The following is a 26,989-nucleotide window of genomic DNA, read 5'->3' on the forward strand; positions in this document are numbered from 1 at the left end:
GATATCAGTGGAACAGTCAGACCTTCCACTGGCTTATTAATGAATTTAAAGAGCACAAACCATACACACCCATCTATTGCCTGGCAAATAAAAAACCAGGTAAATCCTCAAAAGATGTGCTGTTTTGCTTTTTCAGAAGCTACAAGGAAAAGCAGCAAGAACTGGTGTAGAAATAACAGCAACTCAACAGTACGAAGAATCCTTCTGTGGAACACACTTAGGGCAAGTGGTAAGAAAGCACTGCTCCAGGTCCAGCCTTCCATACCAACACAGGGATACAAAATGATATGCCAAATATTTTGCACTCCATTCAGAGTTTATTTTTTCAGTAGATGTTTCGGCAAGCCCAGATGCCTTTGATGCAACTTCACTGCAGTGTACAGATTATGTATGTATTGTACAGTTTAAGCTCTTCACACTCAAGAATGAGGTATCCAAAAAACATGTCACATTAGAAAAATAAGTCTCTCCCTACAAATTAAAACATGATTTCAAGTATGCTTGAGCATGAATTTAATATTGCTATTATTATCCATATAGAAACAAATGTTCTGTGACTGTGTACTAACAGAATTCCACATTCTGCCTTTGTCTAAAATCAGATACTGTGAAGTGAGGTACTTCTATGTTTCAAATACATGTAGGATTCCACGAAACAGGTCAACACCAAAAATATATTGAAATCTGGTGCTGCTGAAATGAATGGATGTTCTGGCATTTAATGAATCCAAAAAGCCAACAATCATTTACTTATCTAATACTGATCATTATATTTACAATCATGAAAAAGTAGTATGGCTGTAAATTGCATGTATTTCACATAAGAATTCTAAAAATAAAAAACATAGATTATATCCTTCCTCATTAAAATATTAGGTGCTAATTTGGAGTTACTTTAAGTTCCATTAATTGTTAATATTCCTCTGCCTAGCTAGCTATTTTCCAAAACCTTATGACTGAACCATGTTCACTTAAAAAATAAAAGTGTAGACTATAGGTCATAAATATTAGACATACACTTCATACATATATATTGAACTGATATCAAAACCCTATGTTGATAAGATTATTATTTTAATACTAATATTCAAAAGAATTGTGTCAATATTTATTGCCTTAATATCTACATTTAGTGTATCAAAATCATGTACATAGACAAATAATAATGTCTATCCGGGTCAGAGGGAGGGTGAGGGTAGACACAAAATAGGAAACTGGAATTTCAGCATTTTATAGACAAATGCATTAGAAAATTAATCAAGAGAGTTCCCATTCTTCTTGAAGTTGTACTGCCTTTCTAACAGTTTGCAATAACAACAGCAATCCCCCATAGTTTTGGTACAGAAGATACCAGAACAGATGGAGTGGGAAGAGAAGTCCAATAATTAGAAGGGGAACAGATTATCCTGCATTCTTCTTAAATAACTGTGTTACAATTGCCTGACCATAACATTTGAATAGTCCTGTCCTTTCTGGATTTGCAGAAGGTGTGACTCACACTCCTGTCCTCTTTCTCATCTGGCTGCCACTCTATGTTCCTGCAGCTGAGGAAGTGCTTGCACACCTGCACAACCGATAGCCGAGGTCTTACAGCTATTCTGCTATCACTTCCAGTGTTTTTCAGTAATGTTATTCTCAAGTCAAGTGAATGCCAGAAGTACTATACTGATATCAAAGCATGTTTGTTAGCACTGGCTTTTTGTCAAGTCCAAGCAATTAAATAAATTATGGAACATCCTTTACTATATTTAGAAGAAACACGCTGGCTCCAGTACAACTGCAATTTGCTATTATCTATAGATAGTATGGAAGTATTCGCCATTAGTTTCTTAAAAGAGAAACTTCTAAAGCACCCAAGACTATTCGTTTGACTGTACAAGTGCCACGTTACAGCTTAACATCACTGAGCTCAGTAAGTTGGATTTATTCTAATAAAACAATAACAACTATTAATAACCTTAATCCTAATCCTGCCTCCATTAAGGTCAGTTGGAGTTTTGTAGTCTGTTTCTTTTTCTCAGAATCTCCTGGCTGCCTCAAGCTTCTCCCTCTGGTCTCCACAGACTGAGAGTAAGCAGCTCTGCCTCCTGCTCTGTTCTTATCTGCTTCTAGGAAACACTGCTTTGGAGTTGTTTTCACTTTGAAGTTTTCCAAGTATGATAGAAAAAACAGCTGCATCTTTTTCAGCTCTCTATTCTCTTGCTGTCTGGACTAATGGAGATCTTTTTGAAATCCTTATGATCTGTTCTCTTGATTTATTCAAACCAGCCCAAACTCTGCCTTGCATTTTCTACACTACCAACACAAAAGCACAGTAAGAGAAGGTGTTTGCTTTATTGCTGTCACCCTCAATTGAAAACACGACATCACCTAATGCCTACTGAAGTCATAATCTTGTCCAGAGCATGGTGCAACTTCTTTAACAGGCTCCATTTTTCTTCTCAGTGCACATTCTTAGATGCTGGGCATCAAGTCAGTGAGTGTCACAGGATGAAGCACTAGACTCCCCTCCCTCTCAGTTCAGGATTCTGACTTAACACAAGTTCTCTCACAAGTTTCAAAATTTCAAGTGACTAAATTGCAGTTAGCTTTTTAGAGTGTCTGTTATCACTTCAACTCTCATATAACCTGATGTTTCTCAAAATCCAACTCTTATCCTGAATTCTGTCACCCCTGAGCTCACCATCTAACCCTCAGTGAGCCTCAGAAAAGACTTTGTTCTGGGAGGTGCTGAGCTGCTATCCATTAAAACCAAACAAGTCTGTCACTGAGAATGCTGCTGGGTGGTAATTTTGTTAGTAGTCAGTCAAAACCATTATGCCTTAACTTTTAAGTTTGGGTGATTTATGTCTGTGGTTGTCTTCTTGCTCCTTATTCCACTTCAGTATAGCAACCCACTAGCTCAGCAATGATGCACACAAAGCTAACAGAGGTCTAGACACGTATGTACCTTCACAGATGTGTCTAATCCCTTAAACACATTAGACAATTTCCACTGCTCTTAAAAGTTACAATAGCTCAGAGAATTTCATGCCTTATTTCCTTTTCCCACGTAATGCACAATCTCCTCTAGAAAATACAGCTACCCAGGTTGCTTCTTGTTTTCTTTTGGCAAGTTCTTTTACTGGTATCAGTCCCTAAATATCCTTCAGATAAAAGATTGCAACAGCTAATTTAGATTGCTCAAAGAGGTCTCTTGAAAATATCAGCAATGGAAATTCAGATCTCCACCAAAGAAAATCCATTTTTCTTCCAATAACAGTTTTCAAATTTTTGGGAATTTCAAGATAATTTTGAACATTCAATCCATCCTTTTTCTATCCAAAACCTCATAATATCAGTCACAATCTTCCCCTTACTTGCTATCTTTTCCATAGCTAGGTATATGCTTTTAGAAGAATCTTTCTGTTTACAAACAAGAAACTATCAGACAGGAAAGAAAGGTAGATATAAAAACCTTCATAATACAATCCACGTAGCCGACATTCTACATTGAATTTAACTGCTCTGGTGCAGCATAGGGTATGCAGCAAACAAGCACCTGTCCAAAAGTGTTCAAACATGTAAAGGTTCGCTCTACTTGGTGCCCCTAACCAAAGCAACAGGAACAACTTCATCCTGAAGGATTTAAACTTTCTCCTGATCAGATGCCATACTAATCTCCTTTTCAGAGCCCACACTCTGAATAGCCACAGTAAGGGACAAGTCAGAGCTCTGTTTCTCAGCCTTTACAAGTTACCAGTGCACTCTGTACAACTGTACCTGGAAACACAAATGGTGCAGACGCCTCACCTCATGCAAGAAATTAGGAGCCAGACTCAGCACTTCTCCCAACTGAAAATACAAATAAAAGTACTTTAATCTGCCTGTGAAAAGAGGCAAGAGTTCCATTTCTGACCAAAGTTCTTTAGGCTATTTACATATGGAAGGCACATACTACAAGTTCACCAGTGCCTTACAATATTCAGAAGCTGCAAAGGTTTTTGCAATGACCACACGATCATGAATCATTATAGCAAAACAAAAGCACAATGAAACAGAGACCATGTGGTCGCATAAAGACTTCCCACTATCAATCAGTGCCTCGATGCTTACCTTAGTCCTTAAGGTTATAATCCACCTTCTCTGCAGCACCTAAACACAGCTTAAGACCCAGAGGTAAATAACTCTATCATTTCAATATGGTAGTTTTGTGACTTTTGGTGGTATGAGACACCAGGCAACCAGCAAGCCTGAACAAATCTGGGCTGTTGTAATTGCGTGCTTAGCTTTAACTACCATTGAGAAGAGTACACCCTGTACCTGAATTGTGCCCCTGATTCTTGGGGCTGTCCTGTGCAGGGCGAGGAGTGGGGCTTGGATTATCCTTGTGTGTTCCTTCCTACTCAATATAGGATTGTGATTTTGTGATTCTAGGAGTGTTTGCAAATTCACCCCAGAGGGAAGGCAGCCTGCTATTGACATAATCAGATCAAATATAACCTAAAATACTGATAAAACTCTGTTTCAGTTTCATTTTCCCTGCTATTATTCTTAGAATTAAACTTAAAAGGGTAACTAGCTAGTTGGCTGCTGTAGGGCTGCATTTTAAGTAATGTCTGTTAAAAAAAAAAAGAAAACAAAAAATGAAATGAATAATGAAATGGTGTCTGCTTGAATTTTTTGAAGAGCTCATAAAAGGGGACCTCAGAGCACAGGGTTACAGACAGCACAGGGTCATGACATTCAGACGATCAAAGTCCATGAATCCTGGTTCTTGTCAATTAAGGTGCAGTGCTTTACTTATTCTCAAAGTCACCATTGATGAATAAGTAAGAACTTGAAAACTTATAAAACTATAATATATGCTATCGACGCTCCATTACACAGGGAGAATGAAGACTACAGCTTTCAAATTAACAGATCTATTAGCACAAATAGCCACATCTGTGATGTTACTGAACATCAATTAAACACTTGTATCTGATAGAAACCTTATTCTGCTTTTAGGTGCAGCAGTGCACCAGCCCTGCCAGGGGATGGTACATAAAAAACTTTTCATGCTGTGATGTTTTCAAAGAATGGATGACATGAACTTCAGCAATTCTACCCTCAGTTACATTCAGAAAGAGAGAAGCAAAAATGAAAGAAAGCAATATGTAACAGAATGTTTCTGTTAAACTGAATTGAGACTGGGCAAAAGAATAATTCCTTATAACAAAACACTCAAACTGACTTTTAAAGGGATTTCAACTGATATAAACCTTTTTTAAAAAGTTGTCTCTAGTTTCCTAGAGACTAATTAACATAACTTTAATATGATTTATTTAATAAATTAAATTTAATTAATCACTTCACTGCAAATAAAGACAAACAGAAGGCAAGAGTTGACATAAAAAAATTGTGAAAGCATGTTTAAGACCCATGCCACACAGCCTGCATCTGCTTTCCATTGCGATCCCCGACACCTGAGCAGGCTGGCTGGCCCCGCAGCCCCCAGTGCTCCCTCTGGGGCAGAACAGAGAGCCAGAGCAGCTGTAAACAAGGAGGTACAAGCCAACAGAAGAGACATTTGCCTTCAGGTCGAGCTGATGTCATGGTGGCCAAACAGGGAGTATCAAGCTGGAGGCAGCTGAAAAGAAACATTCTGTGAACACTGATGCTTCTTACTGTCAGCCAGACTCACCTGAAGCAGCCCACACCTTCTGTGCAGTGTAACAGACAAATTCCATGCCTGCCACACTGTTTTTCTGGTTATATCTCCCAGGACAGTAACTGTTCAGGTTGGTAACATGGCAGTGTTAACTTCAGTTCACCTTATGAACAGAGCAATCCTGTCTTGCATTCACAGAATAATGACTCCTTGTGCTGCACTGCACTCAGCTCCTGTTCTCCTTTGTATACTTCGGCATAATTCATTTGTCCTATTCTTCAAAGGGAAGAGCATCTATTAGTTCTTAAAGTCAGTCTGTTCATTCTTTTTAAATTACTGTGACCCCATCATCTCTCTCACTGCTCTGGAACCTCTTCACAAGGGGCAACAGATCTGATATTTTCAACCCTTCAAGTATCCTTGTGTCGCATTTGTCAGAGCCAGTGCTTTGAAGATTCTAGTTCACAGAGACACTCTGACCTGCTCTTCTAGGCTTTTGTTATTTATATTGATGACTGTCACATTAACACAATTGATCTTCCTAACAAAAAGTAATGCAAAAATGGCACCATGCAACCCAAACTTCTTGGCTTCCTTGGACTTTCACAGAATAACAATCCACCTTTTTATTTGGTATTCTCTAAGTTTTGGAAATGCACTTACAGAAAGATTTCTTAAAGTTTGATGCTTACTCCAGTCTCATTTTATTTTCTAATTTTTTTGTACACATTGATGTCACTCTTTTTCATCATTCTCAGCAATTTAAACTACTTACCATTTCCCACCTATACACACAGTTCCTGTACTTGAGTTCATAAAATTTTGTAGTTTAGTCAAATTATTCTTGCCACACTTTCTAAAATTGCCTCTGCCATGGGAAGGTTTGCTGTTGTACTTTTAGGGTTTCTTTAGAGGAACTTTCAAATCCTTACAGTATGCTTGATATAAAAAAAATCCTGATAAGCATAGCTTACAGAAAAACAATCCACTTAATCCTCTTCTCAAAATTACTTTAACTGCTGGTTGTTTGGTGCAGCATCAAGTTATGTAGCAACATTTTACTGCACAACTTAAAAATCAGACAAGATGGCTACTCTGTCACTGTTTTCCTGAATAAAAAGGAACTCCCTATCACTTCTAAAAAACACATTTTGCAGTATCTTAAAAATAAGTGTAAGTTTTTGCTCTAATTTTAAAAGCGATAATGAATGTTTAATATTCAGTATTCTAAATGCTAGTTTAAAGACAAATCTAAGCAGCATACATGCTCCAGCTTGCCTCCTGGAAGAGGCAGCTGTGTTTCCCTCAGCCTTGTACTTTCTAAATCCCTGGTTATATACCGTGATAAATAATTGAGCCTATAATTCTGAGTAGTGAGAAAGAAGCAATGCACACTTTTCCCCCCCTTCTCTGTTCTGATGTCTGATTTAAGCATGGGCTTAAATTCCCAGTCACTGGGCTTTGAATTCATGTTTAAACAACTCCTTAATTCTCTCAAGAGTACCACATACATTTAACCTTCCTTCACACTTAGTGAAACACAAAACTGAAGTAAGAGAGGCTTTTCTACTAAAAGGCAGTGCCAATTTTACAGAAGGCATATGGTTTGAAGTGTGACTTCATGTATCTAAATGATTCAAAACTCAACAATGAGAGTTGAAACCATGTAATTCCAAGAAGGGGTATTTTTGTTTTGTGAAGTGGGAAACACTGGGAAAAGGCATCAAGGAAGAAAAATCCTGGCATTGCAAGGGCCTGGTTACCTCCTCTAGTGATGTTTCTAGTAGCAATAATGCCACTCACTGCAACAAGGAGAGCAAAAACTCTGAAATGCAACCCAGATTATTAGGGATAGAATTATTTGTGTAAGACTTTGAAGTCACAGTTGAAGGCACTTGATGAATACGCTTTTAGACATAAAGAAATCTTAAAAGCCTCTATAATCTATCTTTGCTTTTCCTATTTAATTGTATATATTTGTGAAACCAAGGGAAGCAAGACTACTTTTATAAACTCAAGACCTGGAGGTGTGATGTGTGATGTACCAAACTCCAGCAAATGATTCAAACATGGATCTATCACCCTGGTGCAAATCTGTCATGATTCTTTTTAAGTCCACAGAATCACTAGGATTAGCAGAAGTATAAGTGTGAAATTTGGCAATTAACTTCAGCAGGAGGAGCTCTGTGTAGAAGCACAGCTGCCAGGTCAGACACTCTAGCTAACCTTTCCCAGTGCAAAACAAGAGTAAGAGGAGGTACCAGATACTTATCGGTTTCACTCAGTTTGATGGTACATCAACAGAAACTGCTACATGCTCTTTGTTGTCTAGTAGTTATCAAACTGCTGCTCAGAGAAACCTAGTGAGGACATCAAATGGATGGGAAGAGGTGAACAATTAGGACATTACACAGACATGCATTTGTAGCAAGAGGAACCCAGCAAGCAAGTCATGCAGACTGACTTGTAGTGCAAGGAGAGCATCACGGTTTCCCCGCTCCTCTATTACCACATATACTGGACTGCACGTTGCAGCTCTCCCTCCGCTTCTGTGCAGATGCCTCTATTGTAACATCTTGCACAATCATCTGCTACAGCACCATGCTGAATTTGGCAAGAGAGGGTTGCAAAGATAGGGATGAAAGACTGGCTTCTTAGTTAAGATCAAGACTCATGTGGATACTCCACACACAGTTTCATGTTAAGGATGCATTCAATGGGTTTAAAATATACCACATATTTCCTCAATGGATATAACCTGAGAGAAACCATGCCACAGAATTACACTCACTGCCCTATAACCTAAGGACTCTTACCAAAAGTCCCTAATTCAGGAGCTGAAGTTCCTTAAAGAGTTAAGTAGGCAGCTCTGAACTTGCATTTTGCAGTTGCAGTTCAATCACCAACAGAAGGAGCCCACATTGTTTAACACAGTCACCTTCAAGAGACAGCACAAGTGATCTCCCTCCACCTCCACTGGCAGTGCCTACACCCTTGGAATTTCTATGTCTTTTTACAAAATGCTCAGCACAGTGCTGTGAAAACATTTGATATAAGAGCCTGAGTGAAATTTCTCCACTGCTACAGTATATGCCTGTCAGCACAAGAGAAGATCAGACAACTGAACTTACCATTAACTTGGGTTTACGCACTTTGATCAGGAAAATGTGTGATTATCTTAGCTGGTTCCAGAGGAAAAGACTATTAGGCATTTGAAAGTGTAGTTAGAGGGGAGGAATTACAAGAATAAGTTCATTTGGCAGTAGTAGGATGTTTAGACGGATGAGAAAAATGTAAATTATTCCAAATGCACCTCAAAGATGTGACATGCATTGAGTGTTGGATTCGGTTTCTTGTGTTGGTTTGTGTGTTTGTTTTTAATTTAAGGTCCATTTCATAATAAGTTTTGCAAAAACAGGTTTTAATCTTACTTTCTGCCGGCATAGAAACTCAGACTTGTACAATTCCTTTTCCCCAGGACATGAAATTGAAACATCTTCCATTAAACACTGCTGAAAGCTACACTAAAAGAATATAGGAGTCATACAAAGTGAAATTTAATCCTTGGATGTCTCTTCTGTTATAAAAAACAGAAATGTATATCACATATTTTAAATGCTTTATGGAATGCACATTTGAATTGAATACGATGACTGACACGTCAATTAAAAAAAAAAGAAAAAATATAGTTACGTCCATAGACAACACTGGGGCCAGATTATAAAATACCCAAAAATGTTTTCTTTTCTTTTCCCAGATTTAACAGCATTGCTGGCAACAAAGGACTCCAGTAATCATTAAACATGAAAAAAATCCAGAGGAAATATTTCTCCAACACAAACTGAGAAGCAGCCATCCTGTGGCATGAGATCTCACCTGCAGCATAGTATTTAATTCTTGGTATCCATGATGAAGGATAGGAAAAAATAACTTAAAATGGGAATAAGAAGAAACCATAAGAGCAATTGGATTCCAGTGTGGCAAGCATTAGAAACTTCAGCTAACTTCGAGACTGTAGATTTCTGTGCCTACAAGAACAGTGGTTTGGACAAGACGAACACTGCTCAGTATTTCTACTTCTGTAAATGTGTATTAAAAAAAAAAAAGTGGGAAAAATCTGCAAATCAATCTAAAACCACCTGGTCTTTATATGTTGGGCTAGTTATAGATTGATAATCACCCCATCAGGCAGTGGTGCAGAGTTAAAAGAGTTAGTCAAAAACTACAGAAAATAAAAATATCTGGATATTTTGCCCGAAAAATCTTTAATGCTCTTGGTAGCTCAGTGAGAAATACAAAAATAAAATAAAGTTATAAATAGCAAAAACGCTTGATATCCTTCCAAAGAGTGTTTGAGTTGTAAGAGCAAGGGATTGACCTGCCAAAGTAGCAACTAAGGTGAAGGAGGCAAAAAGCCATTTATTAGCAGCCTAATAACCTGGCCACAGCAGGAGGGACAAAGCTCAAAGTATCAATGTATCCCTTACATGAAGGAAGGACTTATCAGTCCCTCTGTGATAAACTTTTTTGTGTTGAGCACTAGGTACCTTTTAATTGGGAAAGGATTTGCAAACTGAAAAGAGGCTCTTGGAAGCCTAGAAAATACAAAAAGTTAAATTTGGACACCCTTGGAACAATACACAACAGACATAAAGACAAGAGGGGTTACAGGTATTTAAAAGACTTCTGAGGTAAAGAATTCTGAAAAGTTTGGAGACTAAAGAGAACTGAAATAAAAGGATGTGAGAAAAACAGGTCCAAACGGTTTGGGAAAGCTTCTTGACACCAAGAATATTCTGAGTGCCATTTAATGGTCACAGTGTCAGCCTTTTTCAGCTGAACCAAACTAAGGAAATAATCTCCCAAGAGAATTTCGGATTCTCACCCACACATGCATTTGCATCAACACTGACCAAAATGGTGCCCTGCACAAGAGAAGCAATTCCACACTGACAAGGAGAGGATTAGATGACCAGCAATGGGCACCGTGATTTGCAATAAGGTATTTCTAGTCTGTGTCAAACTTTTATTTTATGAAGTACAAGCATGGACTTGCTTGATTTCAAGGAGGCTCTGCCTTTCAGAAGGTCTTCTGTCATGAGTTTTGGTCAAAAGATCAATAAATCTAAATTTACCAGAACAAACCCAAAAACATGCTACAAGCTCACATCAATGATGTCCCCAGTGCAGAGCATTTTGTTGCATCCATTCTATGGCACAAAAGTGGGTCCTTCCTTCATAAAGTTGTCAAAAGCTTAACATTATAACACTGAAATAGATAGACATAGCACAATATTTCTTAGTATAGGGTAGTAAGAGACTTTAGTTCAAGAACAAAGAACACTTATTTCTGTTTGAAATTTGCATTTTTATTTTCTGATAGTACTTGCAGTTTTTTGCACTTGAAGTGCAGAAAACAATACAAAAACTAACAGAATTACTGCAGAATTATTTACCTATTCCTGCAGAGAAGTAAAGCAGGTAAACTTTTAATGTCTCTGTCAAACTTTGTTGTTGACAATTGAACAGTTTAGTAGTTCTCAATACAGCAGCTGTTGCAAATTCTGGGAAAAGGTTGCTAAGATTCCCTCTCACTCTGTAAGTGGAATTTTCCACTTTATATAAATACTATTTTTGTCAAAGCAATTTGTAGAGTCATGCTACCACTGCACATGAAATGGAAAGTTCCACAGCTGTAATGAAACAGGGAACTTTTGTTCAGATCACACTTTTATTTTCATATTAAGGACAAAAATGTGTAATAGTCAAGAGCAGTGTCTTATCTTCACAGTAAATACAAGACTTACAATTTTATTCCTAAGTATCGGTTGTATCTGATTCTAAATGCTAATTTTCCATAATGCATTCCTAGCAAAGTCCGTGATAAAACACCTTGAGCAGAGCTGCTACTTGCCATGTCCCTTACACCTACTCTAAGTATTCATTTGCATACAAAGCACTGTGAGCTGAATCAACAAAAAGTGCTTTCATTTAGGGACATCAGGATTTGTACAAGTTGCAACAAATCAAGATATCTATCAAAGGAGCTGTACTTACTTTTTCTAGAGTGATGGCAACTTTCAGCCATTATTACTGGATACATCAAAGCATTTTGATTAAAAGCTGATCACTGAATCATGGAAAGTAAGGAGAGACAATCTCAAATCATCCAGTCCATCTACATGAAATAAAACAAGAATTCTACCTTAAATCCACAATGTCAGTCAAACACCACATCATTTGAAAATTGCTTTAGTATAAACAGCACTCAGAAAAAGAGGGAAAAGAAGTAAAGGTAACTGAAAAGCTGGCAGGAGAAGGAAGGAAGGAAAAAAAAAGGCTGCGTGTGGCTTCATGGAATTTGGTGCATTTTCTGTACATGTGTGTATTTAAAAAAAAAAAACAGCAAAACAAACAACCAAAACCTACAATAAACAAACAAACAAAAAAAAACAAACCCCCAACACATCTTTGAACAAACCTATTCACTAGAAACTACAATACTTTCTAATACATCTCATAGTTCCCAGAAGGGTAAGGAAGTTTATATGATATTTGCAGAGTAAATTACAACTAATGACAAGTGTCAAGATCTCCAGGTAGTCTGGAACTTTAATTACTTGAGAGAAAATATAGAGGCAAATAATTAGAAAGATCACTGTTGTTAATTATGCAGACTAATTGATAGAGTTAAAACAACTGCTTAGGCATTTCAAAGTTCATCCTTCAATAACAATTAGATGTTGAAAGAACTGTCCTAATACTGGTCAGAACAATGTAGACACATGGTCCACATTTCCTTAAAGGTGTGGAACCCCGCTGCTTCAAGTTTTGCTTCTACTGGAAAATTTACAGTTAAAAAAGTATAAATATGTACTTAGCTTGCAAATTAAATTGTCACTGGTGCTAAATCACAGCAAAAAAAGAATTGTTGGCAACTTTCAGTTTTCAGTAAAGTTTATAGGACTAGACTTAATGGCAATAATAGCTTTGCCTGTAGGCTGAACAACTTAGGCAATCAGTGACATAGAACACACACATGTCAGAAACACTCCCCAAAGAATTTAAGCAAAGGGAAGAGGATTGAAATGGGATATAAAATTTCACTGACTGAGTGAGCAGATTTGATTTCACAAAATTGAGCCTGAGAGGATACTGACTTAAGCAGGCACTGCTCAGTTTGAGGCCAGCCTGGAGTTAGCTGGAGGCCTTTGGTGACATACAGTCACATTTGGCACTATTACATATGTAACTGTCCTTCTCAGGAGAGCAACACATACACAGAAGCCTCCAGTACTTGAATTATAACTCCTGTACAAAAAAGAGCCTGTCAGTCTCAAGTGCTGCTGTTAGACTGTCTCTTATAAAAATTAAGGTTCATTTTCTTAAGTGACCTGGCAACTGTGGTCCCACACTTCCAACAACTCAGACCAATTAATCTCATTAAGAACACTTGCTCAAGTTTATTTCAGTCTCATATAGATTTCCACTATTCTCTCTTCTTTTACTGCTTTACACATAGTTGAATATATCCGACAAATAAATGAGTAGGTTAAAAGTAAATATGACAGAAATCTGGACATTTGTGAATCTCTCTGCAGTGCCCTTCAGCTGACAGTCAGGCACATACAGTTCCTCAGTTGCTTGCTCTGATACCACACCAGTGTGCTGACAGCAGAACTGGTAAGAATACGCCAGGTGCCCAACTCTTCCCCCTCTGAGTGGTATCTATCCTCAGCACCACATGCCTACTGCCATTGGTAACTCTCACAGCACAGCAGGAGACCCTGCCTTGAGGATCTCTACCCACCCACAGTGACCTGCTGTCCTGAGAGCCTGCTCATGGAAATCTCTCCACATTTCATCGTTGTGGCTTAACACAAAATAAGTTCAAGCACTCATTTGGAAAAGATTGCTTGTAGACAGCCACATCAGTGCTGATCACAAAGACAACTTCCTGAAGCAGTCCATATTTTGAAAGGTACATGTTTGTGTGAGCTTTAAAAAATATAGGAGAAAGCATTCAAGACAAAAAAAATTCATTTGTTCATTCAAACTAATACCGAACTTTTCACAGGACCGTTACGAAGCTGTTAACACAAAGTAATAAATAGTTTGTAACAGTGCTCTCCTTTGAAATGTTCCAGTGTTAACCACAGCAGTGGCTGCATCACTCCCTTAAGAAGATCTGGTCTCAAGCTGTACAGCAGAAGCTGTAAGCAAACAATGAATAAGTGCTACAAGATCTCAGCTTAAGTTTTGTCACACAAGTTGACATATGAAAGGTTGAGGGTTATGTAGGTTACAATTTCAGTTTCATTAAGAGTTTTAAGAAAGTCTAATTAACTTTGTGTTTTAATAACTCTTATTTGCATATATGCTTTGGGTTTATCTGTAGACTTTGAAAACCAAAAGGTTGCTCAGAAAGCTTTTGTATCTGAGAGAAATTAAAATAAATCTAACTTTCATGAAGACCTGGACATGTTTCATAGTGCAACCAGCTAAATTATTACAATAAAACAAATAAAACACACTAATGTTCTCTTCATTAAGGAAGGACATAAGCAGGTGTAACCGGATCCATGAGTAACCAAAGACCACATGAGCATCCGTCCAGTTCCCTGAACTCTAAAACAGACATCAGATGGCATCCTAGGCTGTTGTCAGTGAATGAAGCTGTTCTGTTTGCCTGCATTAAAAGAGGGTTTGTGTGATAATGTCAAGTCAGACTCTGAAGAACAACTGGTTGCACTTTCCATTCTCCATCTTTCTCATAGAGAAGAAAAGCCTTCTTTGATAACAGACAGTTCAAACAATCGGGAACGCTGTATGCAATAAATGAGGTGACACTTCCAGAAAATGTGGAGCACTAACATGATGCATTCACTGGAGAAAGTGGCACTCAAATTCAGCTAATTTAAGATTCCCAAAGATGTCTTGGTACACTCTGCACTGACAGCATGCATACACACATATTAAGAAGCAGAATTCCCACAGTACATCCAGCACCAACAGTTCATATAGATTTGTCAAATATCAGACACTAATTACTTAAAATAACAGTTATGTTTTCATTAAATCATCTGTCACTACTTTTAAGAATGATTTCCTCATTTAGCATGTCTCAACTACATAAAACCTACTGTAATTCCTATTCTCCCTACTTGAACATCAGTCACCCTTTTTTGAATTTTTCTCTCAGTTGCTTTCCAGTACTACTCTCAGCAGCCTTCAGTCTGACTCTCTCACAGCTTTTTCCTCATGAATTATTTTCCATTTTACATGTCAGTAAAACATCCAAACCCCTGACCATCATGTGATTAGATCTAAAACTGATGCTAATCCCTCCCAAACTGCTTTTTATTTTGTTATTTGAATGAAAAGCACTGCACTTTCTTTGTTAACATATTTCCTTTTTCAGATCAATACCAAAGCTAGGTGAGAATGTTAACTTTTATCCCTTCTAGGAACTGACCCCCCTTTTCTACAGTTACTCTTGTTCTCTGTTCCATCAAGAAACAGAAAAAAGCTTGAGCTCCACTCCAGGTGGCCTGTATTGTACATACAAGGAGCTCTTCACTTTTTGTGCAATTCATGCCAGTAGAGAAGGTAAACCGCAGTTTCCCGTTGAATTTTAAAGCAGTACCTCATGTATAATTTATAAAAGCTGCCAATTGTCTCAATCTTATTTATTCTGGTATATTTTCTGCTTCAGAATGTCCCATGCTGTTATACTACAGCCATAGGTGCGGTATCTATTACTGGCTCTAAGCGACATTGCACTGGCATCCATTTTGTTGCTATCAACAATCACTTGAACATTACAGATATTTTGGCTGACAACATCACCTACCCCTTTGTTGTTATGCTTCAAGTTGCCACGGAGACAAAAGAACAGCTGAATAGCAATTGTAATGCTTGAGAAATGGTTATTCCTTAGTATTAGGAAACTACTTGACAGTATAGAATCTAAGGGTTTAATGGAAGTTATTTTATACATCAAGTTTTGAATCAAAGCCTTCAAAAGAAAAAGACAAAAGAGTTGTGTTCCCTCCTGCCTGCCCTAGTTCTTCTGGCAATGACCAGAGGCAGATGAAACTATCTCCCTGCTGTGGCACAAGAGATATCAGAAGTTGACTCCAAGCCTCATGTCCCGGATACAACAGTTGCTGAACCAAGATGCTTACCTTGTTTTCTCTTCAGATTGCAAAAAACCTCAAAATGGGAAGGAATAAGGAAGTTCCATGTTTCATCTTCCTCACCAAGTAAAGTGCTTCACCACCTCAAGTAAAGTGCTGCTCCAAGTATAGGAACACAACTTAGGGGGGAAAAAAAAAATCGAGGATCCTCTCCTTGAACTTTTCCCTCTGGCTGCAAAGATCTGCTTTCTCTCCAGTATAACCCTTCCCATACAGACTATGTGCAGCGGCTCAGACTAACAGCTGCATCCCACTGCTCTCTGCTCATAATCCATTAACTCACATTACAGTGTAACTTGCAACTGATGGGAATTGAGGGCGCTCAGCCCTGGGACACTTGGCACCTTTCAGATTCCAGTCCTAGATGTTTAAATCCTTCATCTTGTGGCAGCTCCTGCTCCTGACAGGACAGAACATATGGGATCAAAGTAAGTATTACGTTTTCTATCTTAAATCCTGTTGTTGGTGAGTTGGAGAATTTCCAAAGATGATTATACATAGCAGATTATCCCTGGGTTGGTGCAAACAAAATGCAGTAAAGTGGTCTTGTTCTGCAAAGCCAACCCATAGACACAAAGCATGCAGCTGTCAGGGACAGCTGAAAGAATATTTTCCTATCAAGAGCTGTAACCTCACTCTCCACTTGCCACTGCTGCTTCACTCCCAGCACCTCAGTGGCAGCATGAACACAAAACCTGTTCCCAGGGCTTCCTGCCTGATCCTCCTGCAGCAGCAGCAGCAGCTTTAGCCCCTCAGTTTCCTGCCCCATGAGCAGCTCCTGACTTGTCTGTTCCCATGTAGTGCAGGATAAATACAGTCAGGAGGAATTGTTCAAGCAAGACAGCAAGTGGAAGGGAATAATGTACAAGAGGAGGAGGAGGAAGACTGGGAAAGATGATTCCTCCTCCTCCTCCTCACCAGACCCCCGTCCTGAAAGGCTCCTGCGTGTCCTTTCCCACTCACTGAATTGTCTCACCCCCTGCCTTTGCTCCCCACAGCCCTGACCTCCCACTCGAGGCTGCTGTTCCTCCACAGTAGCCCCTTGTGAACCATCAGCTTTCAACAACGTGGCCTCTGTGCCAAAATACACTTGGTTGACACTTCAGAAAGAACACTTCACACAGAGGATTATGATCTTTTACTTGCATTGGATAAAATCTGCTTTTGCTAAGAAGCCTTGAATTGACTCTGGAGCTCACACAGAAGCAAAAATATTAAATGTTAATATACGAAAGAACAGGCAGGCTGTAACAGCAGAAGTCTGTTCCTCTAGCTTGGAAGTTTCCAGCTGAGTGAGAACATTCTAATGATAAACTGAAATTAAACACACAGATTGATCCTAATTTTACAGTTTCTCTGATCTACAGCAAAGGGACTTAAAGTGGAAATAAAATTCTTTAAAAAACCACTACTTTTTTGTTCTTTTGAGCAGATACTTCTCTGTCATTTGAGGGAAAAGAGGAGAGACAACAATCAAAAAAGTTTTTATTACAATTGTTTGATGCAGCATCTCAGATATCACTCATCTACAGTATTAAAGGACATAATGCCAACAATCACAACAAACAGAAAGAATGGAAATATCAAAGCAACTTCAATGAAAAGAGGGCAAGACAAAATTTTAAATAAGCTCCTTGTCCACACCCAGGAGTTTCATTATTCTAACCTCAGCTTTGCCTCAGCAGGTCCTGCTCTAGAGTTTTTCCACCAGACAGAGATTGCACAACTTAAGCAAGTCACCTGGGCAGATGCCCAGCAAGACAGGAGCCCATTTCAAACAGAGAGAGTGCTCTCCTCTCATGGAGTCTTATTCAGAGGCATCAATAGCTTGTGACAGGGATGCCCAACAACAGCACACAACATCCCCATTGGAAGGGCATCTATCAGGGGCAGTGAGGGGCTGGGATGTGGGCACCACTCCACCAACACTGCAACAACTGCTGGATTCTGAGAGCCTGAGCACTGACCTCCAGTTAAAAGACAGAAAAATGCAGTCTGGCACATCCCCTCTGACAGATTGCCAAGTCCAATTCCACATCTCTTGTAGAGACAGGGAGGAAGGGAAAAGAGAAACCTGCTACAAAACAGTTTCTGAACTTTGTGCCCTCCAGTCACGGAATTTACTGCGTTGGAAGGGACCCACAAGGATCATCGAGTCCAACCCTTAGCCCTGCACTGGATCATCCCCAAGAGTCGCACCATGTGCCTGAGAGTATCATCCAAATGCTCCTTGAGCTCTGTCAGGCTTGGTGCTGTGACTTGTTCCCTGAGGAGCCTGTTCCAGTGCCCAACGACCCTCTGGGGGAAGAACCTTTTTCTAAAATCCAACCTAGACCTCCCCCAGCACAACTTCAGGCCATTCCCTTGGGTTCTGTCACTGGTCACCACAGAGCAGAGATCAGTGCCTGCCCCTCCTCTTCCCCTCACAAGGAAGTTGTACCTGCAATGAGGTCTCCCCTCAGTTACACCTGAACAGAAGGGAAAGTAGTCCACACACACTGAAATGAGGTAAAACTCAAAGGGAAAACAGTTGAGTGGCACTGTCAGACTCTGCCCCAGTGGCATTTTTATCAAATATCTTTGGAATTGCTCCAACCTTGGCAAAGAAGAATCTTCTCTAAAACACAATTTAAAAAAAAAAAGTGTGATGGAGCAGGAAATAAAAGGTTTCCATTTAAAAGATTATAGGAAAAGACCATTTTATAGAGCAAAGACATTTGGCAAAGGAATTTTCAATGAAAAAAATTCCAGAGGGAACTCAAAAAGAAATAAAGCAAGAAACTGCTAACACCAAGGGCAAGCTGTATTCAAAGATTAACATACATTCAGAAAATATGTGGAATATGAATGGGTGTGCATTTAAAACTTAATAGCTATTCACACAAAACTGTATTGGCATCCAGTTCAATACATTTAAGGAAACCTGAGAAAAAAGTTTGTCTAATATTTCAGCTCCTGTATTTCTATTTTAAATAACTTAAATAAAAATGAACAGTATCTGGATAGACTGAGGATGAAGGAGTAGGGTACCCAGACTATACAGTCACAAAGGAAGAACTGCATCTAAGATTAAGGGTAAATAGAGGTTTAACATAAAAGTTTTATAAGGTATCCAATCAAATTATGAAAATGAAGAATGATGCAGAAACTGGCAAACAAACCATAGACTATCTAGCAATTTCTAGCAATAAACACCAAAACCAGAGACTTAACTGTTATCTTGCTGTACTAGCTTAATACTTCCTGGCTGCACTTTAGTCAGTGATGACTTCCCTGGTGGGAAGGCATAGATGCAGAAAGCCTTTCCCCCAGGAAATTTGGCAGAGAGCAGCTGCAGCGCTGCTGCTTGGAGCTAGGGGCTCTGGGCAGGGCTTGGCCAGACTGTTACAGCCACCATGCAATGTCCTTGCAAAAGCTCAACTTCAGAAGCCTTACTGCCCTTCTAGGAAGTCCATCTTTCATAATTTTGATTCTTTTGGTGTGAACAATTGCTCCAGATGCAGTTTAACAGGAGTTGGTGTGATTTCACGGAGGTCAGTATCAGATACATTATTTATGTTCATGTTTCCTTAGCAAAGCAATCCTTAGGGGATTGTGGTTTCAAAATTCTGATGAAAGGCCTTAAAATTCCCCCTGGATTTGTATTCATAACTGATGGAATTACATAATCTTTAAGTACCGAATGACTTACAACTGAATACAAAATACTGACTTCATAGAAGTTTTGTTATGCTTCTTAGTATTTCTTACACTTTGCTTGTTATAAGGACCTGGTATTTCAGACCTTTATGTTTGGTTTTACAAGAAGCAGTTTCTCTCTTTCCAGTACAAGTCTTTGCTTTGTTTAATTTTAAAAAACAAATACAGTGCCAAGATCCTCATTTTTATTAGACGTGCATAACTACATCTCAAAGTACTTCTCAAACAGCTGTAACAGAAGGATTTTCCAAATCTTACAAATAGCCCTCCAACTATGAGCAAAATAAATCCTGAGGTGCATGGACTTAGCATGTTAAATGTATCAGGATTAATCTTTCCTATTTAGACCAACTATTAGAAAGTTTTAATGTTTGTTCTGTGGTTAGTTTTTCTGTAACAGCTCACCTTCCCAGTCCACAAAAAGTGCACATTCAACTCAAAATGCTACTCAGACCCTGGTAATGTATCTTTGAAACATTAAGACTATTACTGGCCTCTTAAGTATCACACCATAATACAAAAGTCTTTACTTTTAATTTAATTGAATTCCTAGAGAGGAAGAAAAAGGGTTATTTAGCTGTTTTCGCTTGCTTGTTTGTTTTACTATTATTAAGCTGTAATAAGACCCCATCCCTTTCATTATCTGATACTAGTTCTCAATGGCCAAACTTGAACAGAGACTCAAAAAGTAAAATGATACTACTCTTAATGCTCCAAGAGCAGAGTGCTAAAAACAGTAAAGTGATACCATTTACAGCTGCTGGAAGTAAGTATTTGGCTTAAAGACCTTTCATGTAATGAAGTGTGTTTCAAAGCACCACGTATGCACAGGGTGTATCACTAAAAGTAGCTCCAAGGTTACTGCACACAAAGGAACAGCAAAAACCAAATAACCAATGTCACCTTTATGAACCTGGTGACCAGGACAGAACAACTGACTGACTCCACTGCAGGTAAAGCACTGTCCAAAAGCTATCTGTGAGTTGACTTGATATAGGCAATTCTGAAATACAAATTCTAGTGAGGTTGTTAAGACTCTTAGACACCATTCCTACTGCTATTACTTGGATTAATTTAAAAGGAAATTAATATCTGAACCCCTCAATGCACCACAAATGTTTGAGGCATAAATATCATAAGCAAAGAGTGTCCTTTGGTTTGATACACTGGGGTTATAGTTAGGAATGATGAGATGGAAGAAATTAATGGTATTCCAACGGTTTAATACTGTGAAAACCATTATCCAAAGCATTCTATTCAATAAAGCAAAAGGAAAGTGACCCACGGGAAAGCCAGGAAAACCAAATAGCTTAGGACTTTTAAAGGAAGATCAGAAAGTAATGAAATAAGTGAGTACAGCCTATTTTCATGTGTTCAATGTCAGTTTCACTTGTGTTTCAATAGTATTTTTAATATTAAAACTCATAAAATATATTTAAAATGTAATAATTATGATAATTTCAAAATTTAAAGAGTCCACAGAGTAATCATGTAGTCTCTAACACTGCTGATCTTAAAGTATATTCTTTACTATTGTGTATGCTCCATGAAAAGCTGATTAATTTTGTTCAATAGTTGGAGTTCCATTTAATGAGAAATGCACATCACTCCCCATGGACTCCTTTGCACTCAAGATGCAGAACTAAAATGAAAATGACCCCCCTTCTAAGACTTTATTCATCTTTCATTTAAATTGGACAAAGAGCAGATTTTGTGGATTGCTGATCCTATTTCTAGTCTCACATACGCTCTTGTCCCCCAGGTTAATTTTCCCGGCCTCAGAGGACTAACACCAGACTGAGCAGGGCAGCCACGGCACGCTGAGCTGAGGCAGCACCCTGGCACAGAGTGTGACCCACAGCAAAGTAGGCAGCTGATAGCAGTGCAGATGTGATCAGTCTTTTGTTTTAAAGCACGTCAGAAATACAAGATACCACTTCAGAGGCCAACTCCTCATTCCAGTGCAGCAAGCAGCAAAGCTTCTAACAAAACCAGAATGACAAGATAAAAGTTTAAAGGTAAAGAACAACATTTGCAGGGAACCCTGTAAAACCTGGTCACTCAGCTTTATAGCTCAGCACATACCATCAGAGATACTCTTCTCCTTTACCTGTTAGTATTCCCTAATCTTCTACTGGCTGAACAGCTACTCTTTCAGTGCCATGGAAACCACATAAGCATATAAATTACTTTTTCAGTTAAACCACTGGATTGAATCTATCCTTATTCTTCAACCTGTTCAAAAGCTTGAAACACTTTGAATTACCCTCTTTGCAATTGATTTCTTGTTCTGATGTGCTACTACTTGTCATTTAAAGAAGTTGTTACTAAGTGTCCAAAGATCATTTCAGAACTGTTTTTTACACCTATTAATGACATTTCTGCCTCTTTCAACTGTGCCACCACAACACGGTGACAGACATTAATATATGGTATCTCAAGTCACTAAAGATTCATTATTAATGTAAAAAAGACCCTTGAATAATTTGTACACTGGTGAGAAAGTACATGAATCCACCTAATAGCAGGCCTGAAAGCATTGCCAAGCACTATTAAGACTAAGAATTAGCCACATTTTGAGAATTCTTCTGATTGTATATCCACCCTGAAGACATGAGCTACCAAAAAAAAACAACCTAAAAAAGTCAAGGAATTTAGACAAAACTGTACCTTTTCACATCTTTATTTTACAGTAATTATTGGATGTTGCTTTATAAATACAACATACTTTTTAAAAGAAAAGCTGACCTGTGCCTGACTCATCAGCCTCTTGCTGTAACTATTGCATTCTGCCCTTTAAGTCTAGTTTCATGAAAGCCTCCTGGCACATGTCAGCAGGAACTACTTTCCTAACAATGTTGTGGGACTGTATCCCTAAGTAATCTTAAGCAACATAAGAATTATTTAAGTCTCCAGAGTCTGCAATAGTTATAATGCTCTTTTAAAATTTACATATTATATACAAAGATAATATAATTCAGTTTATTTACAAGAATGAATAAAATGTCTTCTAAATTGAACACAATTACAGAAGCATATGACAAGTTTAGGATTTTCAGGGGGCAGTGTTTTGTTTTGGGGATTTAATTTTATTAGCCTTTTCTCAATCAATCAAAACAGGCTATTCTGTAGGCGTAGAACAGACACCACTCCAAGCTGTTAAGCAATGTGGTGGTTTTGTGTATCATTGTGAAAGGTATGACTTCATGCTTTACTGAGCAAGAAAAAGAAATACAGGTAACAAGGAGCAAGATGTGCTGAGACAAACTTGGGCATCTTTTTGCATGAAGCAAATGTCTTGACATTTAGCAATCCATGTATTATTGTATAGTGACAATGAGGCAGAGTTCAACAGGAAATTTTCTGTCATCCATTCAGAAAACTCTGTCTTTTCTCAGATTCCCCATAAAAATCTAGAAAGAACAAGCTAATTCTGTAGTTATCTACTTCATTTTAGCACAAAACACAGCACCACCAAGGACACACATTTTAGTTACAGTGTAAATACCTGCTAAAAACAGAGGAAACAATTAAAAATCACTTCAGAAGTAGTAGTTTAGCTGCATATCAAAGTCTCTATTTTTATACTAGTACCGCACAAGCACACCGATAAAAGCAGAGTGCTAAGAAAGAAAGCAATACCAATGAAGTTCTGCATGGAATGAAGATCCAGTTGGCCAACAGGTAGGTTTTGAACATAACATACAGGAATTACCACGTGTTAATGCTGGTGAGATGCTTCCTTCACTTGTGGATAACTGTACTTATCACTGTTATACCAGTCATTACCTCTTCAAACAAAGGAATCTACTTTATCAGGGAACACTGGACATAGGCTTGGATTTATGCCTGCAGGTGTGTGTAAGTTCTTTGGGTAACACTGCCCTTTGAAATGTGAAAGACTGAGATACATTTCTCTTTGGTAATAACTGTTAATGAAATTATCTAATAAAACAGATTTCAATCACAAAGACTACCAAATTAAATTTTGTTTCATAGTATAAGCTGAGCTTCACTGTCTGATATGTATTACTACAACAGGCAACACATTTAACTAAGAGGTTTGCACACTACTTTTTATCATAAGACCACATTTCTCAGTAATACTTAATTTGTCAGTCTGTTAATTCAAGTTTGCCTTGCCTCCTTTAAATTTTTATTATTGTTTTAAATTTCAAGTCACTTATGAGAACAGGTATTATAAGTAACTTGGGGGCATATAAGCTTGAATGACGAAAAACTTGTAGACATTATCCACTTAAGACTACCTGATGCTATCCACTGTGAAGGATTCATAAAATTCTGAGGGAATTTCTGATATTTCCATAGACTGATGGTATATAGAAGAGTCTCCAGAGTCTGCAATAGTTATGGAAGAATCTCTTCTGAAGTATTGAAAATCATCAGTCCCTACCCTCATCTTTGCCTCAGAGATCTCAACAACCTGCCAGAAACTCTGCCTGGCCTCTGAAAGGAGCGTGTTACTCCCAGAGCTCATGCCCCACCCATCACCTACACACACCTGGTCTCCTACAACCACTGGAGCAGTGACAAAGACCACCAGGGCAAAAGAGCAAACTGTGCAGTCTCAAAACGAAAATGTTTAGCATAGTCTCAATATTCCAGCTGCTTCCCCTCCTTCCAATAGAGAAATTTCCTCTGGGGGTATGAGGACAGACAGGCCTTGCTGTCAACTGCCCTTTGTAGGCAGCATTTGTGACTACCTAGAGCGCTTATCAAAAAACATTTTTCTGAGTCCTCACAGAAAGGACATTCAAAACAAGAGACTCAAAGGATATGTTTCCTTCCTCTTACAAGTTTCTGGATTCAGAAACATTTTGCTTGAATTCAAAATTGCCAACTGTTATTGTCAGACAATGCTATTAGGCCTGTACATCAAACAATAACAAGAAATAATAAGTGCACTCTCCCTTGTCCCTTCTTGTCCCTTTCTGGTTGCACTGAAGTCAGTGCATTCTTGCTTCCCTTTACCTATTTTCCCACAGTGAAGACAAAATTCTCCCTAGAAGTACACAGAGCAAAACTAATAAACATGACAGTAAAGAATTAGAGGAAGAGAGAAGTTAATCATACATAAAGAAGCTCCTTATCTAGTGCAAAGCAAGCTGTATCAGGATCAGATTTCTCCCCAACTCATCTTTTTTCAGTCTCACCAAAACACTGATGAAAGACCTGAACAAAATCCCAGAAATTAAAGCACAGAAAACTGTTCCAAATATAACATACTTAAAAACAATCCCCTGTTTTAATTGCACAACTCCAAACCTTGGCCAACAAGGTTCTGCAGAATTCGAGCCAAACCCACCCCCAACAGTACAGGTCTAACTAAGAGACAGTTGTTGTTCAGATAGATCCTACCTTCTTTTACCAGTTAAACCAAGTTTTGTAGGAGAGAGTGCTGCCTGTCTCCGTGTTCTTTACTCTATTGATTGTTGTGTAAATATTAGGCTTCCTGCTTGTGGAGAAACTACTGCAAAGTTTCTTTCAGTTCAGTATGCACATTTCAAACTTGTGCATGGTTTAGAACAAGGAAGTTTATGTAATGCTCCCAAGAAAGTGCAGTGCATCATGGCTCATTTTAATTCAGGTATGAATATATGACACAGATGAATTCACAAAACACTCCTTTCATCTGAAATTTAAGTAGTAACCCTTTTTCCCCTGAAGGTTTAAGCAGCTTTAAGTGATGAAATGATTATATTTTCCTGTTTGTTTAAAGCAGTACTGGCTAGAAACAGCTCAGGATGAATCTTTCCTGAATTTATTCAAATACAAATACACAATCAACTATAAGGATATTTTAATAAGCCATTCCAAAAGATGTCAATGTTCTCTACAGCTACAGAATATAATAATTTTCAATTTTGCTTCAAGCATTTTAGTATTACAGCACATAAAAGTAATATTTTCCCCAAAGGTCAAATTTTCAAGTACTGAACAACCCCAAATATCTGTAAAATCAAGAAATCTGTATATGCATCTGGGATATTTATGTATGTAAATGCAAACCTTTGACACAGATTTTATTTGCATACTGTTCGTTACCAGTGCCCATCATGGAAATTCTTGCTTACTTGTAAAGCTGATTTCATATTTCCTTTATAAATCATGGTTTTCAGGAGATATCATTGGGAAAGCAACGCCAGAGTATTTCTGTACTTATGGATTACCCTTCTTTACCCAGACACCTCCTTCAAGTTCAGAGTCCTGTTCAAACAGTCCCTTTCCAGGACCCTTTCTGACCCCCCACTGCTCTTGTCCCAGTGACTCAGAGCTCTGTACCTGCTTCTTCAAAACCAGTGTCAAGGGTAGCCACCAGCATTAGCAAGACCTAGATGTGTTTCCTCATCTGCCAGCATTTGTGCTGCTCAGCTTTTGCCAAAATTCATACCATATTTGGTGTACAAGTTTCCAAATTTTACTGGGTTTCCCTTCTCAACAGATTATCTCTCTTGGTGTAACAGAGTTGCATGTTCTGCATGACACAGTTTTGATGGGTTAAAACTGGGATTTTTTTGCTTAGTTGAGTCTGATTGGTTTGGTTTTTTTCCTTTGGTTGTTTTTTTTTTTTTTTGGTTTTGTGGGGTTTTTTACACTTTCTGAATAGACAGAATTTTCTCATTTGTTTTCTTCCCATTGCAACTGTCCCCAAAGGCTGGATACCAATTTTTGGACTCTCGTTTCTCTCTCTCAGTTTGCAAAACATTCTGCCAGGATTGTGCCAGCTTGGGCTTGCCATCTGCTATCCAAGAGCTGCAGACAGATGATGCCTGGCCAGCATGGACTGCCCATTGCCTATGCCTTGTCTCCTAGGAGTCAGGAAAAGCCCAAGATTTTGGGGCTGTGCACACTGCCCATGGCCATTTTCTGTGGACAACGCACAGCAGAGTGACCCATTATGGGGGTTGTCAGATGAGCCACCACAGACAACAAAGACAAATGTGACTCTAGACACTATCATGATAATGGGTAGCACAGGGAAATTATGGCTAATGATGTTTAACAAACCATCCTGAAGGCAGCATGGAAGGTGTGGACTGCTCCAATTTCAGACAGAATGAATACATTTCTAAATACAGATTGCTGCAGTCAAATACATGAGCAACAGGAACGACCAAACAGCCAGGTTTCTCTCAGGCTTAAAACCTTCTACAACATGCATTTCTGTGCAACACAGCAATTATCATGGCTATATCTGAACACACAAAATGACACAGAGAAAAGTCTAGAAAAATAAAAAAGCATTTCCCTACCACAGGGAAGTTTGTCATCAAACAAAACATAGAAACAGTGTCACAGACACATATAAGGAGAAAAGGAGAACAAGAGATAAATGCTTATAAAGTAGCTGTATTTGCAGTCCTGAAGCTCATACAAACATGCGACCTAAGCTGTTGAAATCTGATCAATTCAGCTAGACTAAGCTAAATACTGCACT

The 26,989-nt window shown here is 38.5% G+C and overlaps 1 protein-coding gene across 8 annotated transcripts in view; it reads right to left on the reverse strand.

Moving 5' to 3' along the window:
* Window positions 1-26,989, reverse strand: part of ZNF385B (zinc finger protein 385B) — a 132,443-nt gene that overhangs the window by 64,674 nt on the left and 40,780 nt on the right. Inside the window, exon 1 of one of the 8 annotated variants that reach the window (XM_071561978.1) lies at window positions 11,690-11,791. The exons of 6 other annotated variants lie outside the window; for them this stretch is intronic. In XM_071561978.1, the coding sequence (XP_071418079.1) occupies window positions 11,690-11,735 (46 nt within the window). In that variant the 5' untranslated portion in view covers window positions 11,736-11,791. Of the gene's footprint in view, window positions 1-4,095; window positions 4,187-11,689; window positions 11,792-26,989 lie in introns of those variants that run through there. One more of the 8 variants, XM_071561981.1, reaches the window with a different exon arrangement.

Source organism: Pithys albifrons, chromosome 8 (genome assembly GCF_047495875.1).
Source record: "Pithys albifrons albifrons isolate INPA30051 chromosome 8, PitAlb_v1, whole genome shotgun sequence".
NCBI classification, from domain to species: domain Eukaryota; kingdom Metazoa; phylum Chordata; class Aves; order Passeriformes; family Thamnophilidae; genus Pithys; species Pithys albifrons.